General features: G+C 48.6%; 1 protein-coding gene across 4 annotated transcripts in view; it reads right to left on the bottom strand.

Moving 5' to 3' along the window:
- The window catches only part of RAD51D (DNA repair RAD51-like protein), a 158,796-nt gene that overhangs the window by 123,921 nt on the left and 7,107 nt on the right, over positions 1 to 27,768 (bottom strand). For all 4 annotated transcript variants that reach the window (XR_015542943.1, XM_087391945.1, XM_087391946.1 and 1 more), the window contains exons 2-4: positions 12,764 to 12,843; positions 12,523 to 12,638; positions 4,617 to 4,698 (exon numbers count right to left, since the gene is read on the bottom strand). Coding sequence is in view for 3 of the 4 variants with exons in the window: in XM_087391945.1 (XP_087248071.1) it covers positions 4,617 to 4,698; positions 12,523 to 12,638; positions 12,764 to 12,843 (278 nt within the window). In the remaining variant the exon portion in view is untranslated. The remainder of the gene's footprint in view (positions 1 to 4,616; positions 4,699 to 12,522; positions 12,639 to 12,763; positions 12,844 to 27,768) is intronic.

Here is a 27,768-nt window from a genome sequence, read left to right as displayed (position 1 = left end):
AGCGGCACACTCTCATATCTAACTGCAAACCACTACGAGGCAAGATACTACTTCTTGAGTGACTCTATGAAGGCCAATTCTCATCCCAATGCTCTCTCCCATTCACGAATAAGAGTGTCATCTCTAAAATACCTACGATTGTAGCTCAACACTACTCCAGTTGATCGCATCTGCTACCCATCTCGCACGATCGTCCGATGCAGGATCGTCCATCTACTGCTTAATCTCTACTATGGCCTCTTAGACTGCCTCCTCTTATAGGAATGTATCGGAAATCAACAGAATCTGAGGCAATCCTCCTCAATGGGGCTGCTCCAAGTGAAGCACCAGCGAGGACCAGATTGACATCATCATTTCCTACCAAGATGCCCATGGCTCCGCCTTTATGCATAGCCCAATCCCCCATGTAAAATATGTTTGGTCTCTAGAGTAGCCCATCATGTCGCCATTGTGTGAAGGACTAGCAGAGGCTACTCAAGAGTCTAGAGAACTCTGCCTCTCGCCAATGATCCCGGCCACTAACCATGAAGATGAATTGCTCCCATGTGATGTGCTTTGACAACGACATCGCCAAGAAAGAGGCTCCTCCTTGCTTGTCCTCCTGAAGTCTCCTTCAAAAACACAAGTGTCCACATCGGGGACACTCTCGATAAACCGCCTACAGAAAGATGTACGTTGTTGCCAACAAAAGGATGCATACATGTTTAGGATCCCAATCCTAGAGTCTCCCATCCTCAAGCCAATACACACCGCAGGTCCTCCTATGAGCTCACCCTAATCAAACATCTCAAGGGCTAGAGTCTCTGAGCTTTAAAATGTCATGCCCACAGCTGAAGACCATATCTTCAAACCTCCCTCAATTGATGGTGCCGTCACCTAATATCCGTAATTGAAAACACATGCTCTTGAAATACAAGAATGTCAACTGACTGTCCCACCAAAGCATGCTATAACTCTTGGCGAAGTGTCAGCTGTAATGTGCACCATCATGTAGACCATGCGCATTCAACCTCGCCATGGTCCAGCTCATGGGGAGGGGGGAGGAAGGGAGGGGGTGTGGCAAACAAGGCCTTCCTACGAGTGGAAGCCAATGTGACAGTTGTGTTTTCTTGGACATCGGTGGGGGATTGGACGGGGAGTAGTTTGTGCCCGTGCGACAATGTGCCAAAGGTATGACTTACTCAATGCCCAACTTCATAGCCCATTGCATCAAGAAGGAGGTCTCTTCTCCTAGCTTGTTGACGCACTGGTTCAACGGTCTATGTATGACTTGTCAAAGCTACTTCTTGAGCCTCAGCAACTGCAAAACCCAAGTCTTGCATGTCTCTCAAGAAAGCAAGCTGAAAATTGGCAATATAACCATTGGTGATCCAAATGTGGAACATCTAATCACACATCATACAATCGAAGAGAAGGGTGATCCACTGCTCCTCTCTTGTGACCGCGAAGTTAAAGTCGGAAAAACCGATGGGAAGGGATCCCAACTATCAACTATATCCCCTTTATTGTAAGATTGCAAGATCGAGATTAATACCTCCCACGTGATAGGGTAATCATCTGGGATATCAAGATAGCTCCAAGGCCCCAATAGCCTGAACTCTCGCGGGATGGGCTGTTCTAGGTGAGGCTTTGGCCACCACAAAAAAGTTTTTCAATGTCTATGAAAGCCCAAAGCGTCTATGAGACTGAAGAGGACCAAATATAATTAAAGCTAAGGGGTATTAAAAACGGTCACCCATATGCTAAAACTGGTTATCGTCCAACAAATCAACTATCCATCCGGATGATTGCACCTATGTATGTTGTAGATGGGGGACCAACTCGACTGGTCGGCTGAGGATATACAAGATGAGCTCATCTGACAATGGCTCTTGATCTAGTGATGGATGGCATCACAGAGGACGAAAATCAGCGATGGATCGTTGCTGCTGCTGATCAGCATGCATAGATTGTCCAAGTCTCTCTCTCCTCTGTAGCCTCCAAGACAAAGCTAGTTGTCTAACAAGTGCTAACGTCACTCCCGTGGTCTATCTGCCCACATCACAGAGTAGAGTGGTCTCTTATATTGGCACTATGGGAGCCATGCTCTAGCCAGATGTGAAGGAGCTAGCTAGAATTGTGATGAGGAATCCAAGCTTAGCCAGAGGACCTAGGCTCGAGTGAATGCTATGATGCAAAAGAGCACGGAGAGGGGAAGGGGAAGTTGAAGCTATGGAGGAGGGAGGAGGGAGAGGGAAAGGGATGACTGGAGAGCAGGTCATGAGAGTGGTGACCAGAGGCGTTGCTCTAGCAGCAGAAGGTGGCGGGGGCAGCGGATGAGTGGGTAGGGAGGAGAAGAAAAGGAATAAGGTGACGGGGCGATGAAGGGTGGGGGTGGAGGGAGGAGGGGTTCTAGAGGCAAGGAGGGTGGACCATAACCATACTCCATGCTAGTCCAAACCCTCTAAAATGGCTCAACGCAAGGGATCTACAACTTGTGCTAAGGGAGGCCTATCCTCTGAACTCTCTTGATGCTGACTTCGGTGAGGTTGCAAGTGGGTGGAGCTGCGACCTATACTGCAGGGGCAAGCTCTCGCCAAGTGACCTATCTATCTGCACCTGAGGCATTGGCCTCATGCTTGAATTCACCCTTGTCTAACATCTCTAGAAGAATCTCCTGCATGGACTCTAGCAACTCTGTGATAAACCAAATCCGTGGAACACCATCATTCGCACAGACCGAGGTTGTTGTACAAGGGGACTCTAGCACAGTTCCGAAGCAAGTTCCAATGGAACGCTAAATGGAAAGATATTACTTTGGAAGCCTTGGGAAGGGTAGCGCCACTGGAAATCTCAGTACATATTGTGTCGCCTCCATGTAATCTACTGTGAAACCATGGTACCATGGTATGAAGAAAACCATGTCATCTACTGTGAAACCATGGTACAATAGTATGAAGAAAATCAGATGTAGACCCAAAGGAAGATAGGTCTCTACTCCTCAAGGCCTTGGTAATGAACGATGGGACTCATCTAGAGAAGGGAAAACACCTCTCCCATAGATGGTGACCACCTACATTGATCACCCTCTATCTATTGCCAAACCCGACTAGATCCAATCTTGAACTTAACTCGAAGTGGGCATGAGGCCTACAATCCAGCCCACCATTGCTCTGTCTATAAGGGACTGCATCGCAATCTGCACCTGCTGCTTGCCCTCTAGAGAGGCAGAAATGCAAACGGTCGTGGGAGTTGAGGGAGCTGCCACAAAAGCCTCTCTAGCCAGACTAGAAAGGTCACCACCAATATTTCAATCAACAATCAAAATGAGAGCCACTCCAGCTAGCAAAGAAAGGGGGGGAAAAGCAGGGAAAGGCGGAGGGTGGGAAGGAAGGCTTGGCTGTTAAGCCAGCCTGAAGGGGAAAGGCAAAAGGGCAAACGGAGGTAACAAAAAGAGGAGGATGGAAAGAGGGGGGAAAGGGAAGGTTCTGCAGCAAAACAGCCTGGAAGGAAGACAAAGAAGGGGCAAGGGGGTAGAGGCAGCAGCAACAGCCACTGCTGTCCTGGTACCAAGCAAAGGGAAAACATAGAAGCCAAGGCAAGCCTTGCTGCAGCTCAGTGCAGGCTGGAAGCCAGCTGGTGCAGAGCTGGCACAACCAGCAGCGACAAGCAAGGGGGAAAGGAATCTGCAACCAGCTGCAACCACAACCAGCCATGACCAGGGAGGGCGCGGACAGCTGCGAGCAGGCGAGGCGGCATGAGGCACGGAAGCGGAGGCCTGACAACACAAAAGGTGGGGGACAACTTCAATGCTTTGCATCATGTTGTCCATGAAGAAATCAACCTTGGTACGGTTTCTCCTAGCTTCATGAATGATCGATGTGCATGTGGCTTGCCACATGTCACTCCAGGATTTAATCTCGATTACCGCTTAGGGTTTGTTACAGACCCTCACATTCCTTGTAATTTCAAGTTTGTGCAGTTCACATCAGCTTTTCTTGAACCATGTGGTTTCTCCTCTCCATTTCTTTCACAAGTGAGTATTAAAATACTAAGACATGCAGTGTAAAATGAGGTTCCTCTTGCAAATGGCCACGCTTCATGGATTAAATAACCCCAAGTGTGCTCCATCTGTGAATAGCGATTACAGACACTGCAGTTATTCGACTTGCATGATGGGAAAAGGTGTCAGAAAAATGATCCCTTCAGTTAGAATCCTGTTCCACTGAGCAAACAAGAACGCGACATTGAACGGCATTTAATTGAAGTTAGTATATTAAGCCCAGCTCAGAGGGAAGGGTGAGCAGACAAGGACTTTAGATAATGGAATCCAACACTTGAGCAGAATGCAGCAAAGACTAGCAGGTAAGATAATGTGACGGGTCAGACAATCAGCCTTTATAAGCCAGAGAGCATCATGAGTGAACAAAAATCTTCAAGTCATGCCAATGAGTAACAGGCCACAAACCAAATATCTTCATAATTACTCTTTCCCCAAAACAACAACCAACTCCAAACAAGGTAAATTATGATTTTGCAGGCGAAAATGTACAAACTGACCCCCTCAGTGACAATGGCATAAGAAAAAGAGAGGACTGGCACGGCTTAAAATAATAAAGATGGAAATGCATATATACCTGGGATTTACCAGAGGCTGATGTGCCAACTAGCTCCGTGACTGTCCCATCCCGCAGTCCACCTTCCAGGAGGCCATCCAAACTGGCATATGACCATATGAGCATCGTATAACTTAAAACAGTCCATCATGCTCCATAAATACACAAAGGAGAACTTATGGTGTTCCCAACCTACAATCACAGCATCAGGAGCACATTGTTCCATGGGATGCCAACCTGCTCCTGCATTATATGGAGAGGCATTTCTTTTCCATTCTTCCCTTTCCAAGATCCATTTTCTTTTCTTTTTTTGGTACGATCAAACAGCTAGGTTTCTCAAAGAGGGAGATTGTGGTCTTTCTTCTCAAAGAGATGGTATGAGGTAAATCGGTTTCCACCTCTGTTCCTATTTTTAGATATTGCTCACAATAGGAAGCCATCTTGTTTTATGGGACCTCCCCAATTTCTTTTGACTGTAAGAAATTTTGGCAAGATTTTTTTTTTTTTTTTTGCAAAAAAGAGACTTCTATTAAGTATTAAAGAAAACTGTTAGAGCAAGCTCCATACGGGAATACGGGATACACCATGCAATGCATGAAAAGCTTAAGGGCCAAAAAGAAAGGATTGGGGCTGATAGTGCCATCTCAATCCGGTAGCAACCTCCAATAAAAAGGGAGAACCTCTCCAAACTCGAAGAAATACAGTCCTCCTAGAAGAGGCTGCCTGTGAAGGGCCCTGCATGCTAGCCCATATGGCTATCAAAGTGTGAACCGTGTCACTCCAAATACCCGTGAACACCTGTGATGGGTGTATCTGGGTGTCATCCAAGGCCTCTGTGCATCTCGCTCTCCAAATGTGCCAAGAGGAAATGCTAGCCAAAATCTCCCAAGAGGTGTCCACTGAAACATGTGAAGCTTTGAAAGGAATATGTGGTACATCCTGAAGAGAGCAAGGCTCTATCACCTATCGGCGGGTGCCCAAGAAGAAGGCTCACCCTCATAAAACACCTAGGGCCCAGTAAGGGATAACCATGCGACCGAGCCCCAAGTCATGAAGAAAGGGGAAGTATGAAAAATGTTGAGTATCCGAGCAACTCCTTTCCAAACAATTCTCGCTTGATTGCAGTCCCAAAGGCAATGTCGCACTGACTCCTCTGCAGATTGACAGCGAGGGCAAGTGGGATCAGCCCCAAATCGTGATCTCCACAGGTTCACTGCAATCCTTCCATGAATAGAAAGCCAAAAGAAAAGAGTGATCTTTCTATTTCTGAGGGATTTCCAGAGCCTCCTCCAGAAATTCCTACGCAAATCTGCGGTGATGAAGAAGCTATCCCAATGGGGGGCTCTGGAGGGAATCCAACCTCTACTGCTCAGCTGAAATCTCCTGGCATTACCAACCGTGAAACAAAAGAAGGGAATCCCCCTCTCTCAGTGCCCATGATCTATCCACTCCCACTCTCCTGGGTCCCACTGCAAGCAACTGATAGATGTACCTCCAAATAACCACAACCTCCAGGATCCTAGGTCCAAGAGCAGAGGGTCGGGGTCTAAGTACCACTGCAAGCCCGCTCCATGGTCCACAAAACCAACAATCCTGATAGGCTAAAAGGCAACCTCTAGAAGAATATCATCCGTGGATCTAGAGAGTATACCTCCATCCCCAACGTCAAAGACCAGAGCATCTTCCCCGAGACCTTGAAGAGCGATCACCTGTAGAGGAACTGCTGTCTTCGAAAAAGCTCCCATCCAAGTGGTGGAAGTAATAGGCATCTCAACTGTCCAATCCACCGGGATGGGTGCATCTATCTGCTGAATCCTGCGTGCTACCCCTCTGAGGTGACTCACGGACTGTAGCCTCTGATCCTTTGGTAGCCTGATAAAAGCCTTCCAAGTGCCTACTGTATAGACGAGGCCTCTCTCCCATCCAGACCACTACATATAATGGGAAGTGCCCAGAGGTCTACCATGCTCATTAAGTATACTATCGTTCCAAATGATCTGCTGCCTATCAATCTCTTCAAGGGTAGAGGGCGGAACCCTTCGAAGAGTGTTCCTGAAGATCCCCGCTTGGGACTCCCTATATTGGCTGAGATACACAGCATCTGGGCCCGTCAAGCAAAGCCGACACATTACACCCAGGAGCAGGCCCGATACACCCAGGAGCAGGCCCGCATTATACACGAGCAGGGCACCCTTATCCAGGGACTCAGGCACGACATCACACAGCTTCGAGAGGAGCTCGGGACCCTCAGAGCAGCACCTGGAGGAATCCCAGTCACAGAGATGGAGGCACAAATAGCCACGATACAGTCGGCTATAGCAGAGATGACTAGATGGGTGGACGTGGCGAAACGGGAGCCCACAAAGGCAACTGTTTCAGCCGCCATACAGGAGCAGCAGCAGAGGGCTTCGAAGGCCCTCAACATCCGGATACAAGGGATCACGCGAGATAGCACCAGCACCACTAAGACGCCCATGGAGGAGGCAATCACCTTTGTGACCACTACCATGGGGGTCCCCGACCATGGCATAGAGGGAGCATGGCGTGTTGGGAGAGATCCCAACCGAGAGCAGTCCCTGGTCATTCGCTTCAAAGATTCACATGCTCGACTACCGACACTCCGACGCCGAGCCACTCTACGAGAGCATCCCACCCTGTCCATGGACGAGGATTTGACACCACTACAGATTGAGGAGCGACGAGTTCTACTGCAGCAGCGGGATGTTGCCCGCAAGGAGGGAAAATGGGCCGTGGTCCGAGATGGTAGGTTGTTGACCGGCATCCATCGGGCTCCCACCCGTACCCCCTAGAGGGACGGGGGGCCTATGAGACTCAGGTTTCCGAGACCCTAGATTGCACCATTTGGAACTGTAATGGTACCTTATGGTCCGACCCAAGGAACTTCTCATAGTCTTATATAAGACGAGACAGTCTTTTACACGAAGACACACCAGAGCCCAGAGCGTCCACTACCAATAGTCAGTGGCTACACATGGGAGTCAGCCTTCAGGGATGAGACGAGGGATACAGGAGGAGTTCGAGAATCGGGCGGGGTCGCAGTATTGTATAGGTCTTCCCTCGCTGGAGCCATCTCCATTGAGAGGAAGGACGCACACTCCCAATTCATGTGGATCCGGATCCGACACACTGACACCAGTGACCTTTTCATAGCAATATGCTACTTCCCGCCAGACACATCCCACTTCGCCAAAGTGGCACGAGAGGAGGATATCCCAGACATTTCAGCCCGCGGGGAAGTTCTCCTTGTTGGGGACTTCAACGCCAGGACGAGCATGCGCCAGGCACCACTCCTGGACTTCCGAGACAACTCTATCATGCTACCAGACATGGACCTAGACGGAGCAGGTATGACTAGGACCTCATCGGACCGACACAAGCCTGTTACACCATATGGGCACGCGCTCCTTGATCTGGGCAGGATGCATGATCTCATCATCTACAACGGGCTTGACCTATGACCCTCCTCGGGTAGCTTTACTTGCTTCCCAGACGGGGGGGGGGGGGCACTAGTGTAGTAGATTACATCATGGGATCCCCTACCTTCACTTCATGTATCACCAACTTCACTGTAGCACCACTCCCTCCAGGAGCTGATCACACATACCTATTCTTCACTATCGCCACCCCACGCTTAGCCACACCACATAGGAAGCATGACACCTACCACGACATACACTTTGATCATAGCCTCTCACCGGCCTACTCTGGATGCCTAAACAGACTCCTAACCTACATCGATCACATACCACTCATAGAGGACCATGCTGCCCTGATTAGTCGCACACTCCACGAGGTTGTCCTCCAAATCTTTCTCGACACTACACAATCCACTAGACCACCACCTCTTGGTTCTGTACCCTGCAACGATTGGTATGATGCGGAGTGCAAGGCTTATCGTCGACAGCTCCGACTTGAAACCAAATGTGTCACCTCCCGAATACACCAGACATGGTACGCAAGTACCGACATCTTGTATGTCGGAAGAAGCAAGCATTTCTTCGTCAAAATGAGGAGGAGCTGCTGGACATCTTGTACAGCAACAACTCTAAGGATTTTTGGCGGAGATTCCTTGAGCGTAGGTCTCCATCACCCCTCACCGACACGAAAGTCTGGCACACGTATGCACACCATCTTTATGATGTCCCACACCAGCTTACTCCAGATCTCATACACACACGTCGCCCCACCACTTGCTCGTTGTTCACCACAGGGGGAGTCAAGGACGCGACATTGAAACTGCACAATGGCCAAGCTAAGGATCACAAGGGGCTATGCACTAAGTTTATCGCATATAAGATCGACACGTTAGTCCCGATCCTAGCAAAGCTATTCAATGACGCTGTTTGCCTTGGCTTCCCCTGCACCTGGACACTCAACACCATCACCCCCATCCACAAGGCAAGGGATTCCATGGACCCGAGTAACTACAGGACTATCATGATTGGACATGTGATGTCCAAGATGTATGCAACTGTATTGGATGCGTCGGTCAGCCTATTCGCAGAGATGAGAGGGCTCAGAGCAGAGGGTCAAGCCGGTTTCAGGCGAGACCATGGGACTATGAATCACATACTCACACTCAGGAGTGTCATTGAGGAGGCCAGATCATGGAAAGAGAGGGTATATTACTGCTTTGTGGATTTTCGCAAAGCCTTTGACACAGTACCTCGAGCTCGTCTGATCACATGCCTACAGACACTGGGATTTCATCAGGAGATCATCTGGGCAGTCATGGCACTGTATGAGAGTCTCAGGCCGAGTTCGGATAGGCGCAGGTTGGACAGATGAGATCTTGAGTACCATAGGAGTCAAACAGGGTTGTCCCTTATCACCGACCCTGTTTGCCTCTACATCGATGAGCTTGAGACTTTCATGGGGGCATTCGGAGGGACCGGTTGCTCACTTGCCGGGATCATCATCAGGATTCTTCTTTATGCAAATGACGTGGCACTCTTGTCGTCCACACCCAAGGGGCTCCAGTGACACCTGGATGCACAGCAGGCTTTTTGTTTATCCCATGATTTGGAGCTCAACCTTACCAAGACCAAGGTCATGATCTTTAACACCTCTCAAGCAAACATGCAACGGAAGCAGTTTACTTTTACTTTCGGTGGGTCACCAGTTGAGATCGTATCCTCATACACTTACTTAGGGGTTATCTTCTCCGGCCCGATCTTCATGATAAGACCAGCTATGCAGGCCAGACTGAGTAGGGGACGCCTCATTAGCTCGGCTAGAGAGACAATGCTTCCACTCCCACTTCCAGGACCCTTGGACTAAGGCTCTTCTCTTTGACTCCTTGGTCCGACCAGCCGGTATGTATGGCAGCCTTTGTTGGAGGCCTGACATGTCAGAGATAGAGTGGACACGGGTGGAGCACCTGCAGATCCTCATGCTCTGACGGATGATCCGGGGGAAACCGTCTGTACCACATCACATCATTCAGGCCGAGTTTGGTGCTTCTCCACTCCAGCTAGATGCAACCTTTTAAACCATTATATATCTACACCGGGTTAGATCATATGGGGACTGCACGTCAAGGAGACAAAGGTTGCCATGGTTGGCTCTCGATTCCTCCATGAGGTTGGCAACAGAGGGAGACGAGCAATGCTAGTATGCACGGACTCACAGATGGTTTGTGAGACTCGGGTTCCACATCGATAGGATACCTCCTTTTCAGTACAGTTTAGATGCCCCTCCGATACTCCCACCCACCATCCCGATCAGGCCACACACCAACTAGGTCATTCGTGAGGATCTCCTGTAGCTACACACCTTTAGGACCTGGTTGGAGCCGAGGGAGCTTCCAGTGAAGCTGAGTTTCTACAGAGATTACTGTCTTCGTATTTCAAAGGAGGGATTCATCACACCACCGGCGTACATTGAGCTTCATATGCCTCACTCACTACGGATCTCCATCGGACAGTTTCGGGTATCATCACACCGCCTCCGCATAGAGAGCGGCAGAGCAGAGGGGATTCCTAGGGAGCATCGCTTATGCATATTGTGCGACTGTCGAGAGGTCGAGTCGGAGGAGCATTTTATTTTCAGGTGCCCAGTGTACTACGAGATCCGAGGTCGCTACCACTGCCTCTTCGAAGACAGCTCCGGGCTCCTTTCCAGATTCCTCACCTACCCAGATCAAAGATGCCTCGCGGCCTTCATTCACGAGGGGGTCCGACACAGAGAGTACTTACTTAGGCGACGGGGCTTGGCCACATCATCAGACACCTCTCAAAGCAAGATCACAGAGTTCTTCCCATCAAGTGACATTGATCATCCAGTCTCTAGCTGCAGACATGACAGAGACCCCGACCCAACGACCGCAACACGACACACGATACATCGAGGGGACACACAGATCACTCTAGGGGACCTCCCGTCATTGTTTAAACCCGAGATACGTCCCACGGGAGTCACGGTGGCTCTGGTCTTGCGTGGAGCCTCATCCAGGAGACCAAGACATACAACACCCCTTGACGGGCACCAGCGTCCCATCACCGGCTATGCACCAGCTAGGGTGACATGACATACGAAGGATTCCGCTCCACTCCAATCCTTTTCTTTTCATTGTTACATCCAGATGTATTTGATTTGATTATGTATGATCAAACTTAGGATTCAGCATGGGTAATGATGCTCGTTTCAGTAGCTCCATCCTTACTGTGATTTGTATCAGGTTTTCTTTCAATCTCATAGACCCATCGGTCTTCCGAAGACTCTAATAAAATCTCTCTCTCTCTCTCTCTCGCCATGATTCTCTGTTCTCTCCAATAGCAGATCTGCTCTTTGTTTCGTTGCATATTCCGCTGCACGTTGACAAAGGAAACTAGTGCGAGGTCAAGCATCTGCCACCATCAAACCACTGCAGTTGGAGATCCAGGAACTTGAGCAAAAAAGAATGCAACACTCAAGATATGCCCCCCCCTATCCACCACCCTCTTTGGTCTGCACATTAGCGAGTCTGCATCCTCTGTGGATATATTGAGAGGGAAATGGCTCAGCACTAGCAGAGACTCACTGGCAAGATTAGAAAGGCATTGTTTCTACACACACTTTCAGCATTTGCACACGAAAGCCCTCCTCTTTAGGTAACGAGTCAGACTAGGAGCATTATATGGGGGATCCTTCCAAGTATGCACCTTCCATGCAAGCAAAAAAAGGTGTTTGTACAAGTATATAGAATAATGCATGCAGCTTGGCGAGGCTGTACCTTTAGCTCACATTAACCTCGACAGGATGAGCTCACAATCACTTGCTTGAGCATGTACAGAAATGAATCACCACTGTCAGGATAACCTTCTCCTTCATTTTTGCAGCTATGCAGTATCATTTCTTCTATTTTTACGTTCCAAAAACAAGTCCGTATTGTGATCGTATTTTCAATATTCCCCCATGTCAGTGCAAATTTAGAAAAAAAAAAGGCCAATCATGTGGACACATGCCACTTAAGAAAAACATGTAAGATTTCAAAGCTGCGTTCAATCCATTATTTGAGGCCACATTTGTATGCAAACAGTCGTATGCAACCAACCAGGAATCTCCATTTGGTAATTCATACCATCAATTAGACCATCTCAAGCTAAAGAGACAGCCAGTAAACCAAGAATAACTTGTGAAGAAACAATCTCTGAATTTGTCCTTTTGCCTATCGTTCTATTATGAATGACTCCATCTGCAGGGGGAATGATGCTGGTAAGATTGCTCGTTGGCATTTAAGAGGTTTACAAAAAGGATATACCACTTAGAGGCCCAGTTCAGCAAACTTCTGTACTAGATGCAGAGCCACCAATGGACAACAAAAGGCCTCGATGGGAACATGCTGCAACAACTCAAGATGCTGAATTTGCTGAAAACTTTCTCTTACATGCAGAGGGAACAAGCCTTTAAATTTGGAAATCATTACCTTTCACAGCCTGTGGATAGAATGGAAATTGTGAGCTGAAGTATATCAAGCAAATCAACACCATTACACCATGTTGCATGATTATCCTCCAAATATAAAAGGATGTCTGCGACAGCCTACACACATCACCTAAAATGTTCAAATACAGAGATGATATCATCCAACGTTCTACATAAATTTACAAAATCTTTCCAACAGTCCAGACTCTGTGCGAACCTAAATAGGTTCTCCAAGGTCTTACCTGCTTATACTGATCTGATTCCTGCTGATGTCCAGCCAAAGCAACCAGGTTGTACAAATCGTGGACCAGAAAATCCTCAACTGGCTCAACATGCAATTTAAAAACGGAAGTTAGCTAATGTATTGGTTCAGAAAAGGCATAACAAGAAAATCATTTAATATAGTAAAAGGCCATAGATACTTCCAAAGTGTGCTCCAAAATATTTCCATCAAGTTATAGTTCCAGATGATTACCTTCATATAATGAGCCATTTTATGCACAGCAAGTGAAATTCATCATGCCATTTTCAAAGCCATGTATGGACACAAATTAAGTTTTGCACATCTACTTTCCAAACTGAACCTCACTCTTTCTAAGTATTAGAAAATACTTCAAGCACAAATGACGCTTACAAATTGACGTAAGTTGATTGGATAGAATAACAAAGATATTGAAAACTTCCCCATGCCATTGCCTACTGCCCCCTCCTGCATGCACGTACCTTCATCTACCTTATTTCTCTTCCTCCAGACTGTGTACCTTCTCCTTTTGCAGCCCACAACAGCCCAGCTCTCTATGGATTTCCATGGATTCAGATCGAGGGCCCTTCTCAAGAGGACCTCTTTATTGCAGTACGTTACTGACCTCACACTTTGCTTGAGACCTCGCAAGGAGGCTGAGACTTCACCATATGCAGCCCTATACCCAGACATCATGGATTTCTCGAGCCTCGGGGAAGTTCTCCTTTTTGGGGACAACGTGAGGACGGGCACACATTAGGTATCGATTCCGGATTTTTGGGAGAAGTCTATCTTATTACCAAATGTTGATGATGCAAGGATGTCCCGAATATCTGCAAACATGGGAGCCCTAGCCACATCCTATGGTCATGCAGCACTCTTCGACATGAGTAGGATACATGATCTTGCCATTTATAATGGTAGGGATCCATGGCCCTCCTCAGGTGGTTTCACTTGTTTCCCACAGTTGGGGGGGCTCCCACGTAGTTGACTATCTCATAGGATCCCCCGCTTTCACCTCACATATCACCTATTTCTTTCTCTCGCCACCACCTCCACGAGCAGACCACACCTATCTCTTTTTTAGTATAACCATACCCCATCTTACAACACTGCTCACCCACACTACATGTCACTACATACATTTTTATCATAGTCTTTCAACTACTAGAGGACCGAACTGCCCTAATCACCTGCTCTCCCATGAAGCCGCCCTACACACCTTCACACCACCACTCCAACTTGCCCGCCGCCTCTTGGCTCAATATCTTCCAACAGCTGCTACGATGATGAGTGTAAGGCTTTATGCCATCAACTCCAATTCGAGACTAAGCATTATCTTCCAAGTGAGTAGGTACCGTTGTCTGGTGCAAGAAGAAGCAAGCTTTTGTTCGCTAGAACGAGAAAAATAAGCCTTTTGTTTAGAAAGACTTTTGGCTGAAGTTGCTCGAGCTACGAGCCCCATCTCCTCTCACAGACACTGCACTCTGGTACTCCTATGCACGCTACTTTATGACGTTCCTAACTAGCCAGCACTCGACTTCTCACACGCATCAGGGCCCACGTCCTGCACACTTTTCACAACCGTTGGTGTCAAACACACAGCTTTAAAGCTTCATAACGGCCTGCATATTGATTCCATTGCATATGGAATAAATATTATGGCCCCGATATAGCAAAGCTTTTAAATGAAGCAATTTGCACCGGTTTCCCTCGCACCTAGACACCATCACTCCCATCCAGAAGGCAGGGGACCCCATGAGCCCAGACCATTGTGATTGAGCATATCATGTCCAAGATCTATGCATTAGTACTCGACACAGAGGCTACCCGATTTGTAGAGCTTCAGGGACTCAAGGCCAAGGAATCGGCAGGCTTTCAGGCTGATCACGGGACTCTAGATCACATACTCACTCAGAGGCATCATTAAGGAAGCCACAGCACGGAAATTTACAAAGACTTTGACACAATTCTAAGAGCTCACCTCAGACGTTTGCAACAGCTGGGGTATGGTCAGGAGATCATCTGAGCAGTCATGGCACTCTATGAGACAGCAAGGTTTGAGTGCACCGCATGCAACTTAACGGCTGACGCCTTGAACACAGTGAGCTAACTCACAAAGCCTGAGAAACAGTCCAGCCACAACCAAGGCTTCAATGCTGCCCACACTGACATTGTAGAGCCCTATGGAGGCTATCAAAGTGGCTAGAGCTGTCCACGGGCATGCAGTAGAATTGCGTGAGTGAGAGAGGTGAACGGAGGTGAAACTGAGGACAGAAAAGCTGAGATATGGAGTTGAGAAATTGAGAGATGAGACCTGAGCGAACTGAGAGAAAGAGCTGTGGAAAGAGCGAATAAAGAGCTGTAAAATTGGAAGGAAAAGCTGCTGAAACAGAACCCCAAACCTCACTGATGTTGCTGTCCAAACCCCGAACTGTCGTGTTGCCAATTCACCCTCTAGGGCCTGATCTGTACGGCAGCTTTGGGCTTCTGTATGGAGACTGACTGGAGCTGGCTGAGGCTGCACAAGGGCTTGAAAAACTGCTGGTAGGCTGGAGGCTGAATGCCAATATGGAGGCCCCCTTAGATAGGGGCTGTAGGGCCCACCTAACAAGCCTAAACAAACCAACCAGCCAGTCGGCTGGTTGGCTGCTAGTAGGGCTCAAATTGAGCAGCCCTAGGAGCCAACCTGGTAAGGGCCAAGACCACCTACAAAAGGCACCTTCCCCAGCCCCTTTCCCTCGCTTGTTGCACGCCTTTGGGGGCTCCTACCATGGCTGCACCTCCTCTTCATCATAGGCCAGCCTTTGGGGGGCCCTTTGGGGCTCCTATCCTAGGCTAGGAGCTAGACCTACCTAAACCCTAAGACAAACAATATCCTACTGTTCTCCGGTAGGTACCAGTGAACAAGAACGTGATCTAAGGCTTTGAGAAACTGACCTACATAGCTCGTGCCTGACTGTCCTTGGACTAGGGCTCACATAGGGGTCACAGCATACGACAAAACCACCTATTCAATGATCTACTTAGCACTTGTTGATGTCGCCGATGCATGTGACACAAATGGCCACCAAGGTGTGTACATTATTTGTCCAAATACTAGCCAATGTGTGTGTAGGATACACCTGAGAGTCATCCAAGGCCTTTGTGCATCTAGATCTCCAAATATGCCACACTGATATGCTTGCCAATGCCTCCCATGATGTATCCACAAAGGCACGTGCAAGTCTATCAGGGTAGGCAAGAAAGTCATCCAAAGAGCATGACTCAGCCAAATGTCGTCGGACCAAAAAAGCCCAAGAAGAGTCATGTCTCTCATAAAACACCTGAGGCCTCGAAAGGTAAAGCCAAGCTACTAAGCGCCAGGTCATGAAGAAAGGAGAGCATAAAGGAGCCAATAAGCTAGCAATCCCCTCCGAGATGACCCTTGCATGTCTGCAATCTTATAGGCGGTGTTGAATAGACTCCACAACAGACACGCAACGAGCACAAGTGGTGTCTGCAATGAACACGGACCTCCACTAAATAGAAAGCCAAAAGAAAAGAGTGATTTTTCTATTCTTGAGGGATTCCAGAGTCTCTTTCAAAAGGATTTCTGCAAATCAGTAGAAATCTGAGAACTCCCCTATGAGGAGCTTTGGTGGACTGAAACTTCCTAGCATTACTAACTATGTAGTGAAAGAAGGGGAGGCTCTTCTCTCAATGCCCTGAATCAATCCATTCCCACTTCTTGAGGTCCCATTGCAAATACTTTATGGGGACACCTCCATAGAGCCAAACACTCCATGAACCAAAGGGAATTTGATCTGGGTTAGGTTCTAAGTTGTTAGAGGTCATCTCCTGATGTCACTGTAGAGAGAGAGGGCCTTGCTTGTGGGTGTGCCCGCCCATTGAGTGAGGCTAGCGTAGGTAGAGAGAGGGCTTTTGTTGTGGGTGTTCCCGCCTCTGTGAGGGTAGATCTACTTGTGTTGGCACGTGCCTTTGGGGCAGGATACTAGGCCCCAACAGCCCCTCGTATAGGGTGTTGAGTCAGGCCTATCACTTGGCTTGGTCGGCCATTAGGCGGGGGGGTAGTCCCCTTATAGAACTACGTAGCAACCTCTATGTAGAGGAGGGGCAGCTCAGCCCTAGAGGGCGGTTTCCCAGCCATCATATGCAGGTATGGTCATGGCCTTCTACAAATAAGTTCTCTCTCTTGTGAGGGCAAGCCTCACTTCTTGCATCTTCAACACAGGCTGATGGGTAAACCTATGCTGCTCTGGATCAAGGCCAAAGGCTCGCATAAACACAAAATAAATATGCTTGCAAGCCAAGTATGACTTTCCAACTATCTCATCCCTAATGACGTGTACCACCTCTAAAGGCTTGTGTGTTGTTATATGACTTGAACCATTTCTACAGGATTCATGGTCTCTCCTGCTGCAAGTTGATTGTACATAATCTTTAATCATGAGTACATAAGCATGATTAATTTCACTAATGTTGCGAAAACTTTGGTTAATTTGGTCTCTTAGTGTGAGAATCTTGGAAGTGTTCTTGGACTCGTAGAGCAGAGGCAGCCTGGTCGGCCCTGTGTCAAGGAGCAGTAGAGCTGCTGCCAGCCCCTCTTATAGGCCTGTGGACAGCCCTAGAGGTGGGTCGGCCCAATCACAGCAGTGGGGTCGGCCCCCTATGTGCAGCAGGTTGGTGCCCTAGCAGGCTGACCGACTGGGGATGGGGGGGAAGGGGGCTATAGATGTGCCTTCCCCCTCCCTCCATTTCTCATCTTCTAGAGCCAGAGTAGTCCTTCCAACAGTGCATCTTGTGGAACCTAGCAGAGGTGCAGAGCCAGCCCACAGCATCACCTGAGGAGCAAGGTAGTGGAGAAGTCCTTTCACTCCCCCATGCTCCCTATTTACCTGTGGGGTTTTCCCCCAGTTGTAGCGGGGTTTTCTCCAAAGATCACTTGCAGTTCTCTTGTGCCTTTTCTCTCTCCTTCTCAGTGTGTGTGTGTGAGGCGTGCTTTCTTTCTCTCTTCCGTTCATTTCCGTGCACTTCTCACATGGTATCAGAGCCACGATTGGCTGGAGACCCGAGGGGCAGAGGGAGTGTTGAGCCAACACACAGAGAGGAGGATTAGAGTGCTGTTCAGAGGTGTCTTTGAGGAGGAGCGTATTCGAGGAGTGGACTGTTCAGGTGACCAGCAAAGGGGTGACTATGAAGGGTGTTTTCAGATCAGAGAGGAGGTGTTTCCAAGGGATGGAAAGCGAGGTGAAAAGGTACATTGGGCTGTCAGCCCCTTCATCCTCTTCTTCCGCCTTATCCTTTCTTCAACCCCCTCAGTCCCTTCCATCCCATCCAGTGTCCACCTCTCTTTCAGTTCATCGTCCTCTTCACTCCGACATGGCGACTTTGTCCGAGATGGCAGAGAACAAGACAAGAATTCCAGTGTTACCCATGTTCCCGGTGATGATGGAATCTATGTTACAATCATACGACATGGCAGATTTCATCCTGATATATGTTGCACAACCAGATCCCCTGGCAGAGGACCTTGGCATCCTAGCTCGGAAGGAGGCCGAGACGAGGCCGAGACTCTATCCCAACCATGGAACTGTGTTAATGCTAGGGTAAGATCATTCATTTTTCCTAAATTGTACTCCTCAAGTGATTAATCATGTGAAGCATATGACAGTGGCCAAAAGTATACAGGAGCATTTGGCGTCCATGTATAACCGAACCTCTCCCATGAAGAGGGTTCCACAGGAGGTCAAGATGAGGTAGTTGGATCCCAAGAAATCTTCATCGATGTGGGAACACATCAACAAGTTACAAGAACTTCAGCAAGAGATCCTCCAAGCACGGAAGTAGATTTCATCAGCAAACATGGCCATAACTCTCTTGTCCCAATTATCCTCTCAGTTTGAGAGAGAGAGAGAGAGAGAGAGGGAGAGAGAGAGAGGGAAAGAGAGAGAGAGAGGGAGAGGAAAAGAGAGAGGGAGAGTAAAAGAGAGAGGGAAAGAGAGAGAGGGAGAGATGCATGTTTGTGTATCAGTGATGATCCCCTTCGACCGGTCAGATTCACCTCGCCTTGACTGATGTTTGTAATAGTATAGTAAAGATCGAAGCTAGGTGATGGCTCACATTTGCCAGTCGGTTCCCCCCGCTTCGATCTTCTTATATATCATATCTATCTATGTATTATTTATATACATATGTGTCAGTAGACCCGAGTTTTATCCGAATGATGGCTCGCTTTTGCCGATCGGTTCATCCGGATAATAGCCCTTCCCAACTAGATGTGTGATTGGCAAAGTTAATCTAGATCATCTTGGCTATGTGATGCTGCTATATGTTTCTTCTTCTAGCCTCCATGAGCTAATAGATTGACACTCGATAGTGACTTCATGAAATTCGCCTTCTATTCATCCCTGATCACCAATGGTAGGGTGAATGAGTTGACCTGGGAGGAATTGGTCCCCATGGTGCTTGACCATGAGGAGCACTCGATCGTACCTATGACAGTCAGCCTGAGGCTTTGACAGCTGATCAAAAACAAAGAAAGCTGTTGACACCTGAGAAACGAGAAGCTCTCAAGGCATCCCGAACGTGTAACCGATGTGGCCAAAAAGGTCATTATTGGCGTTAGTGTCGCCAAAGGAACGCAAAGCGATCCAGTAACCAATTGGCCAATAGTGTGACTGCTACAACCACGATTACTCGAACCTTTTAGTAGCACTTGGGAGAAGCTGCCAGCAGGCTTTCCAGATCCAAATGGAGGATTGCTTGCTTGTTTGTGGTAGCTAGACCTGCCGATTAGGTGGAGCGAGCAAGGAGTCATTTATCGAGGTAGGCTTTCAGGCGGACCTCGAGCCACGAGGAGTTGTTCCCGCTAACTCAGGTGGTAGTATGTTTCTAGTTTGTATTTTGTTTGGATGTTATGACCTAGCAGATCCAAAGGGTGTCTCCTAATGTTCTGCTGCAGCGATTGTCTGATGTTGTTGGAGATCCAGATGGGTTAGTAGATTGCCAGTGCGGAAACCCACACACAATTGATTGATCCTTGTGAGCTGTTATATGCCCGTTGCCATTGGAGCACTAAAGTTCATCGATCTGGCGATAGTATACCAGTTTGCACTTGAAGGGGGCTTCAGAAGGGGCTATCTAGCTCTACAATGCAGCTGCCCATGCATAGAAGCAGACCTTGCACCGAAGGCAGTATCAGTTGGATTATTGTTCCAAGATCCTCTGTTGGAGTCATGTACCAGTACCAACAGTTGGATTGTTGAACCAGTTGACCCAGTGTATCAGTACCAAACCAGAGGAGTGTACCTAGCACCAATGGCCTGGAAGCAATAGTTCCAGGTTTCCAGTAATCGTGCTGAGGCGGTTCGAGCCACGAGGGGACTTCTTCGGCACTACCTGTGGCAGTCTTCAGCAATGGAGCATCACACGATGGATTCCTCCACCTGTTCCAACAACACACCCAGCTCCCAGGCGTCTTTGTTCCATCCAAGGGATGTTAGAGGTCATCTCCTCATGTCACCGTAGAGAGAGAGGGCCTTGCTTGTGGGTGAGCCCTCCCAGTGAGTGAGGCTAGCGTAGGTAGAGAAAGGGCTTTTGTTGTGGGTGTGCCCACCCCCATGAGGGTAGATCTACTTGTGTTGGCAAGTGCCTTTGGGGCAGGAGACTAGGCTCCAACAACCCCTCGTATAGGGTGTTGGGTCGGCCCTATCACCTAGCCTGGTTGGCCATTAGGCGGGGAGGACAGCCCCCTTATAGAGCTGCATAGCAGCCTCTATGTAGAGGAGGGGCTGGTCAGCCCTAGAGGGCTTTTGCCCAACCGCCGTCATATGCAAGTAGGGGTAAGCCCCTTATCTGGAGGCAGAAGCAACCTGGTCAGCCCTGTTTCAGGGAGCAGTAGGGCTGCTGCCAACCCATCTTATAGGCCTGTGGGCAGCCCTAGAGGTGGGTCGGCCCACTTACAACACTGGGGTCGACCCCCTATATGCAACAGGTCGGTGCCCTAGCAGGCTAACCGACTAGGGGGGGCTGGGGGCTATACATGTGCCTCCCCCCTCCCCTCATTTCTCATCTTCTAGAGCTGGAGCAGTCGTTCCAGCAGTGCATCTTGTGGAGCCTAGCAAAGGTGCAGAGCCAGCCCACAACATTGTTGGAATATGAAGCCAAAAAGAGTCTAAAATGAGTGTTCTAGGTGGTCTAGGTGTGGTTTTATAGTCTAGTGAGTCCTAGACATGCCACGTGTCATATTGGGAGATATCCCATAGACATTGTGACTTTCTAGAGTCTAGTGGCACACTATATAGTGTTGTACTTGTCTATTATCTATTACATCAGTCAACATCAAGCATGTGAGTATTTTCGTTATCATTGCCTAGCACTTGTTCTTTCATTTGCTTTCCATTTTGCCTTTCCATTATGCTTTCCATATTTCCATTCCGTTCCTAGTTAGCTTGGCATTCTCCCACCTCCATGTCTCTTCATACGATATCAGAGCTAGCTTTCCACTTTTCCCTTCTTCTCACTCTACCTAGAGGATGAGAGTAGCCCGCAAATGGAAGCTCCTCTCTCCTCCTAGATAGAGTCTCCAAACCCTTAGCCTCGCCATCAACTATCTATTAAATTACACGGCGCAGCAGAACAGAAACTGAACAAAGAATAGAGAGTACATAGCAAACTGGAGAGGAACAACCTTTTCCTTCAATACTGATGTAGTACAGATGATGGCTCCGTCCACCCGTGCGCTCCCACAATGGAGCTTATATGGCAATCTAGACAAATACTAGGTGAAGAGCTACTAGCTGGAAGATCTGACCTGATCTGAACTGATCTGATACAATGGATTGGGGAGGTCACCTCTTTATAGCTATGAGGGCGGTAGTCGGATCAACGTAGTCGGTGGAGTCGACCAATCAACCTAGTCGATGGAGCCAACCAGTCAACCTAGTCGATGGAACCGACTAGTCATCCAGGGAATATTCAAGAAATATTCCCTATACCGCCAGCTGGGGGCCAACTGGCTCCCAGGCCCTAGCAAGAATAAGGGGCTCCCACACAATCACCTTTCTACCATCAACAGTCTCATTGATAGACCTCATCTGACATGCAAGTCAGGATCCATCCAATGTCCCGGGCTCACACATGGCTTCTTCTCATATGGAGGCCTTATAACTCGAGCACCTTGGACCACTGGTGGTTACCAGGAGGATGGGGCATTGAGCATATCTAACATCCCCCCTCAATGTCCACCCGTAGGTGAACTACCTTCTCGACCCAATGCCGAGTCTCTAAAGATGACCCTGAAGCTGATCCTTCCCCTTGATGAAGATATCTGCTCCATTTTGCTCTATTGGACAGTAGACCAATTCCACTATCCCGTCCTCGATCAAATCACGCACATAGTGATATTGAATCTCTATATGTTTTATGCGCGCATGAAATACTGAATTTTTAGCAATGGCCATGCAACTTTGATTGTCGCACCTTAGCACAGTTGCCTCATCCTCTTGCACTCCCATGTGTCATAAGATCCTCCTCAGCCACACTGCTTCACATGCAACAAAACATGCTGCTTTGTACTCACCCTCGGTAGAAGACAATGCCACTATTGGTTGTTTCTTACTGATCCAAGAGAAGATACATGAACCTAAAGAGAAACAATATCCAGAAACTGATTTTCTGGAATCAACATCTCCAGCCCCTGAGTCACAATGACCAGCCAAGGAAGTGCCCGTACGTACCATAGGTGATGCCATAATTAAGAGTACCCTTCACATACCTGAGCACCCGCATCCCTACATTCCAATGATTCTCCCGAGGCTTATTGGAGAACCTGCTCAAAACGCCAACAACAAAACTGATGTCTGATCTGGTGTTGCACAGATAGATGAGACTGCCGACCAACTTCCTATACCTCCCGATGTCTGCTGGTGGTGAGGCATCCTCCATAGACAACCTCGCATTTACCTCCATAGGTGTAGCTATCTCCTTGCACTCGGACATACCAAATGCCTTCAAGATCTCCCTTGCATATTTTTGCTGAGAGATGAAGATCTTGCCTGGCTCTTGCCAAACTTCAATCCCCAAACAGTAGTGCATCAAGTCTAAGTCTGTCATCTCAAACTACGTGCTCAACGCCTTTCTAGTCTGCTGGATCATGTCTTCATAGTCACTTGTAATAAGGAGATCATTCACACATAGAACAATAATAGCAGTTTTTCCACCTTTCCTGTACACATATACGTTAGCATCTGAGGCACATCTTTTGAAGTTTAATTTATGAAAGAATTTGTCTATCCGTTGGTACCATGCTCTTGGGGCCAGTTTCAGCCCGTACAGAGCCTTTTCAGCTTACATACCTTGTTCCCAAAACAAGGGGCCTCAAACCCAGGTGGCTAAGCCACGTACACCTCCTCCTTGAGGTCACCATTCAAGAATGTTAATTTAACATCCATTTGATCAACTCACAGTCAAGAAGCTCCTGCTCCTGTCTCAAGGGCAATCTCAACCCAAAAAGCTCAGCCTGAGATCTAAGGAAGATACTCATAGCTTTTGCCACAAAAAGAAAGAGGAAGAGGGCTAAAGGGCATCCCTGACGAACTGATCTGGAAATCTGAAATCTATCACCCCTTACCCCTCCAATCAAAACCTGGCTGTGAGCTGATCTATAAAGGGAGGCCACCCCTCTAATCCATGCATCTGAAAAACCAAAACATAGAAGAGTGCCCTCAAGAAAGCCCCAATCTACTCTGTCATAGGCTTTCTCAAAGTCCAAGAGTAGAACTGCCAGCCTCTGCCCGCTCTACATAGCCCACTCAATGGCTTCCCAAAAGGAAAAGATATTGTCAAATATGCTCCTGCCATGCACAAAGCCTGTCTGAGTATCATGGATTAGGTCTAGAAGAAGGGGCTGCAATCGGATGTTGATAGCCTTGGCAAGGATTTTGTATAAAGTGCCCAACAGAGTGATGGGTCTCCAATGGGATACAAAATTCATGTTGCCACCTTTCGGGATAAGGTGTATGAGTCCCTCGGTCAGTGAGCCAGGCATCTCACCCGAGTCCCAAATGCCCTGCAAGGCTGAAGTAATAGGATCACCTATCATATCCCAAAAGGCTATAAAGAAAGAAGGAGTAATACCATCGGAACCAAGGCCTTTTCCCTTATGAAGGGCGGAGAGGGCCGACTTGAATTCTGTGTTAGTAAAGCGTGCATCAAGTAAGCATATCATCTCTGGTGAGACCAACACAGGTAACCTCTGCCAAACTTCCTCTCTAGCCACATCTCTGGCCTGTGTCAGGATCTGCGGAAAGAAGGGAGGCATAGAAAGCTGTCGCTAAGTGCAAGACGGTATTCGAATGAGACTGCAAAACGCCGTCAGAGTCAATAAGCTGCCTAACACTCTCTCTACTATGTCTGGGACCAAGTGTAGAGAAAAAGTGTTTATTGACTCTCCCTCCCATCTGTATCCAAAATGACTCCCGTGCATGGAAGGCATACTCTGCTCTCTGATCAAGCAATGTCTGCAAGTGAGCCCTTGCCGCAGCAAGGCGCTCCTGTATCCAAGCATCTGATGGTCGTCTCTGCTCCTCCCTCTGCAAGGCTGCCAACTGCCGGCGGATACCAACCTCCCGCCTGAGTATCTCACCTCGCCGAGCACTAGCAACGGAGTGATAAAAGTCGCTGATACTGGCAAGTGCTGTGGCCACATGTGAAGGACCGGCCACCCCCCTTGCATGTGAGAAACCCAGATCTCCAAGACTGCCTCTGTGAGAGTCACATCCATGTATAAGGCATCGAGGATCCTGATACTGTGAGACCGTCCTCTCAGATGGGCCTCTGAGATGGACAGAACTACTGAAAAATGGTCGGAAGTGGAAACACCAGGTACAATGCAAACTGTCCCCCCTCTATCAAGAGCCCAGTCATCCACATAGAATCTGTCAATCCGAGCATGGATAGGCATATGCACCCTATGGTTCGACCATGAAAACAAAAGTGACTGAGACTGAATATGAAATGCATCATCTGACCAAACATCTCTGTCACTGAATCTCAATAAGAAGGCATCCCAAGCTGCTCTCTGGAGGGAATGAATACCACCTTCTCTGCTCCCTTGCTTATCAGAAGGTTCCTCAACCATGTTGAAGTCACCTCCAATAATCCATGAATCTGCAATGTCAGCCCACGAGAGCAACTCTTTCCGGAACAGAACACGGTCCCCTCTGTTGTTCAGAGCATAGAGGTTGAGGAAACCAACCTTACGTCCGTCAATCAGAAGTAAAACCCACTAGGCCCTAGAGGGGGTTATGGTGCCGTGTCCAATGATCAGAGGGAGAATAGAATCTGAAACTGATATGCATGTACCTCCTCTGGTTCCCAAGGCAGAAAGCTAAAAAGTCCGGCCTGAAAGCAACTTACCTGACTTGGAGCAATCTCTGACATTCAATTTGTGTTCCTGAAGAAAAAGAATGTCTAGGGAACCACCTGAAACACCTGGATGGAGCTGATTCTTGATCAGCTGTCTGCGACGGCGATGAGGGATGCCGCCCAATCCCTGTATATTCCAACTGGCTATCCTCATCGGCGGAAGGACGCGGGTTGGAATACCTTACCCGACCTAGTGGCAGAAAAAAAACCCTCCGCCAGAGCTGACCTCCTGCCATACACACGAGGTCCAAGGGGAGGAAAGTCCACAGGTGAAAGAGAGAAGGATCTCTCACAAGGGATGCCAATAACTAGCTCTCCGACAGTAGAAGGTACAAAATCATCATCTGGGAGTTCAGAGAGGTCCTCCAAAGCGAAAAAGGAGTTCCGTTGAGCCAGTCCTGGAGAGGGTGTACGAAGTCTTCAACTGGGTCAAAGCCCAGTTGAAAGGGAAACAAAAAAATCCTCCTGAAGCCTAGAAAAAGAAAACCAGCCTGTAGCAGGGGTTCTCGCCACGTCCGGGGAATGTAGGCACACCTGAAAGAAACCTCGTCCCAACAAACGAACATCCTTAAGGTGGGGGGCGAGCTCCGGGAAGTGCCGCAAGCATCCAATCTCTAGCTTGTGACCTAGAAGGGTGGGCGCCATGGATGCGTGCGAAGAGAGTAGTGGAACACTCATGCTCCAAATCCTTGTGCAGCTGCTACAGCTCATCTTTTGAGAAAGTGACGGTTCTCGCAGCCGGTGTGGGCAGTAACGGATTGACTGAATGGGAACCCATTCGTCAATCGAGGTGGGAAAGGCCGATTCAAAACCAAAAAAAGAACTCTGTCCGCTTTCCTGAAGCCCAGGAGACCCCTAACAAAAATAGGGGTACTCCAGATGAGGGGAGAGGGTGAAAGGAAGGAGAGAAAGAGAGGAATGAGCAAGGATCAGCAAGTAGAGGAGAGGAAGAAGAGGGGGCAGCAGAGGAAGAAGGAAGAGGAGGGGAGGAAAGAGGAGAGGAGGAGTGGAGGAGAGGGAGGGGGAGGGGCTCGCAGCAGCGAGGGGGGGCTGAAGCAGCGCAGGGGGGGGCTGGCAGCAGCGCAGGGGGAAGCAGCAGGCAAGGGGGAGGGGAGGGGAGGGAGGAGGCAGCGCGCAGGGGGGAGGCAGCGCGCAGAGGGGAGGAGGTAGCGCGCAAGGGAGAGACAGCGGGGGGGGGTGCTGCAGCAGCGCAGGGGGGAGCAGCAGGCAAGGGGGAGGGGAGGGAGGAGGCAGTGCGCAGGGGGGAAGCAGCGCGCAGAGGGGAGGAGGAAGCGCGCAAGGGGGAGGCAGCACGCAAGGGGGAGGAGGCAGCACGCAGGGAGGGCTGCAGCAGCGGAAGAGAGGGAGGGGAGTCGAGGGTAGGGGGGAGGGAGGAAGCAGCAAGGAGGGAAGGGAGGGAGCAGAGAGGAGGGCAGCAGGAGGGAGCGGGGAGCAGCAGCAGGGGCCGTCGCAACCAATCTAGCTTTGTACTTTTCCAAAGTCCCATCGACCTTGTACTTTACCTTCCAAACCCACTTGGTGCCAATAACCTTTCTATAAGGTGGTCGATCTACCAGCTCCTAAGTTTCATTCTTCATGATGCTGTCATATTCTACTTGCATGGCATTTTTCCAATCTCGGTCTGCAAGTTCCTCCAAACTCGCAGGCTCCTTTACTTCTGCAATAATCTCAGCCATTAAGGCCATATTGACTATGTGAGCAGAAGCCCTCCTTTGCTCCTCGATTCTCGGAGACCGCCTTGGTCCATCTGCGTGCTGCTCAACAGACATAAGCATCTGGTTATCATGGTCGTAGAGCTACCTTACCCATCGCGACAATGGCTTTTCCGGTGGTGTAACAACAGGTTGGTGACTTATACCTTCATCATCTGATATTTCCTCCTCCTTTATAGCTCTTGGGACAGGTCCATAGTGAATTACCTCTTCGCTTGATGATAAAGTGGAAGAGCTCTTCTCTGCTTCCACTGCATGTGGCTGCTCCCTGAACACCACATCGTGGCTCGCTATGATCTTTGCCTCTTGGTCATACAACTTATAGGCTTTCTTCTCATCACAATAGCCTAAGAAGATACATTTGGTGCTTTTTGGTTATAGCTTATTTCTCTCTTTGTCTGGTACATGCACATAGCATTCACACCTAAACGTTCTGAAGTGGGAGACAGATGGCTTCTTACCACTGTAAGCCTCATGTGGTGTGTTACCTTTGAGTGCCTTTGTATAGCTGCGATTAAGGATGTAAACCGCAGTATTGACAGCCTCAGCCCAAAAGTAGTTTGACAGTCCAACACCTTTCAAAATACACCTCCCCATCTCCACCGTGGACCACATTCGGCGTTCAACAACCGAATTTCGCTTAGACGTATGTGGTGTCGTCGTTTGTTGCTTGATCTCTTTGCTCTTGCAAAAATCTCCAAACTCTGTAGAAACAAACTCACCACCACCATCCGATCTGATTTTCTTCACTTTTCTCCCTGTTTCATTTTCAACAAGCTGTAGCCATTCTTTAAATTTATCAAAAGCTTGAGCCTTTTCGCGAAGAAAGTACACCCACATCTTC

This window comes from Dipteris shenzhenensis, chromosome 20 (genome assembly GCF_047967505.1).
Source record: "Dipteris shenzhenensis isolate YYH24624 ecotype China chromosome 20, Dip_SZ_1.0, whole genome shotgun sequence".
NCBI lineage: Eukaryota > Viridiplantae > Streptophyta > Polypodiopsida > Gleicheniales > Dipteridaceae > Dipteris > Dipteris shenzhenensis.
The sequence above is the reverse complement of the archived record's forward strand: the minus strand, read 5'-3'. Positions and strand labels throughout refer to the sequence as shown.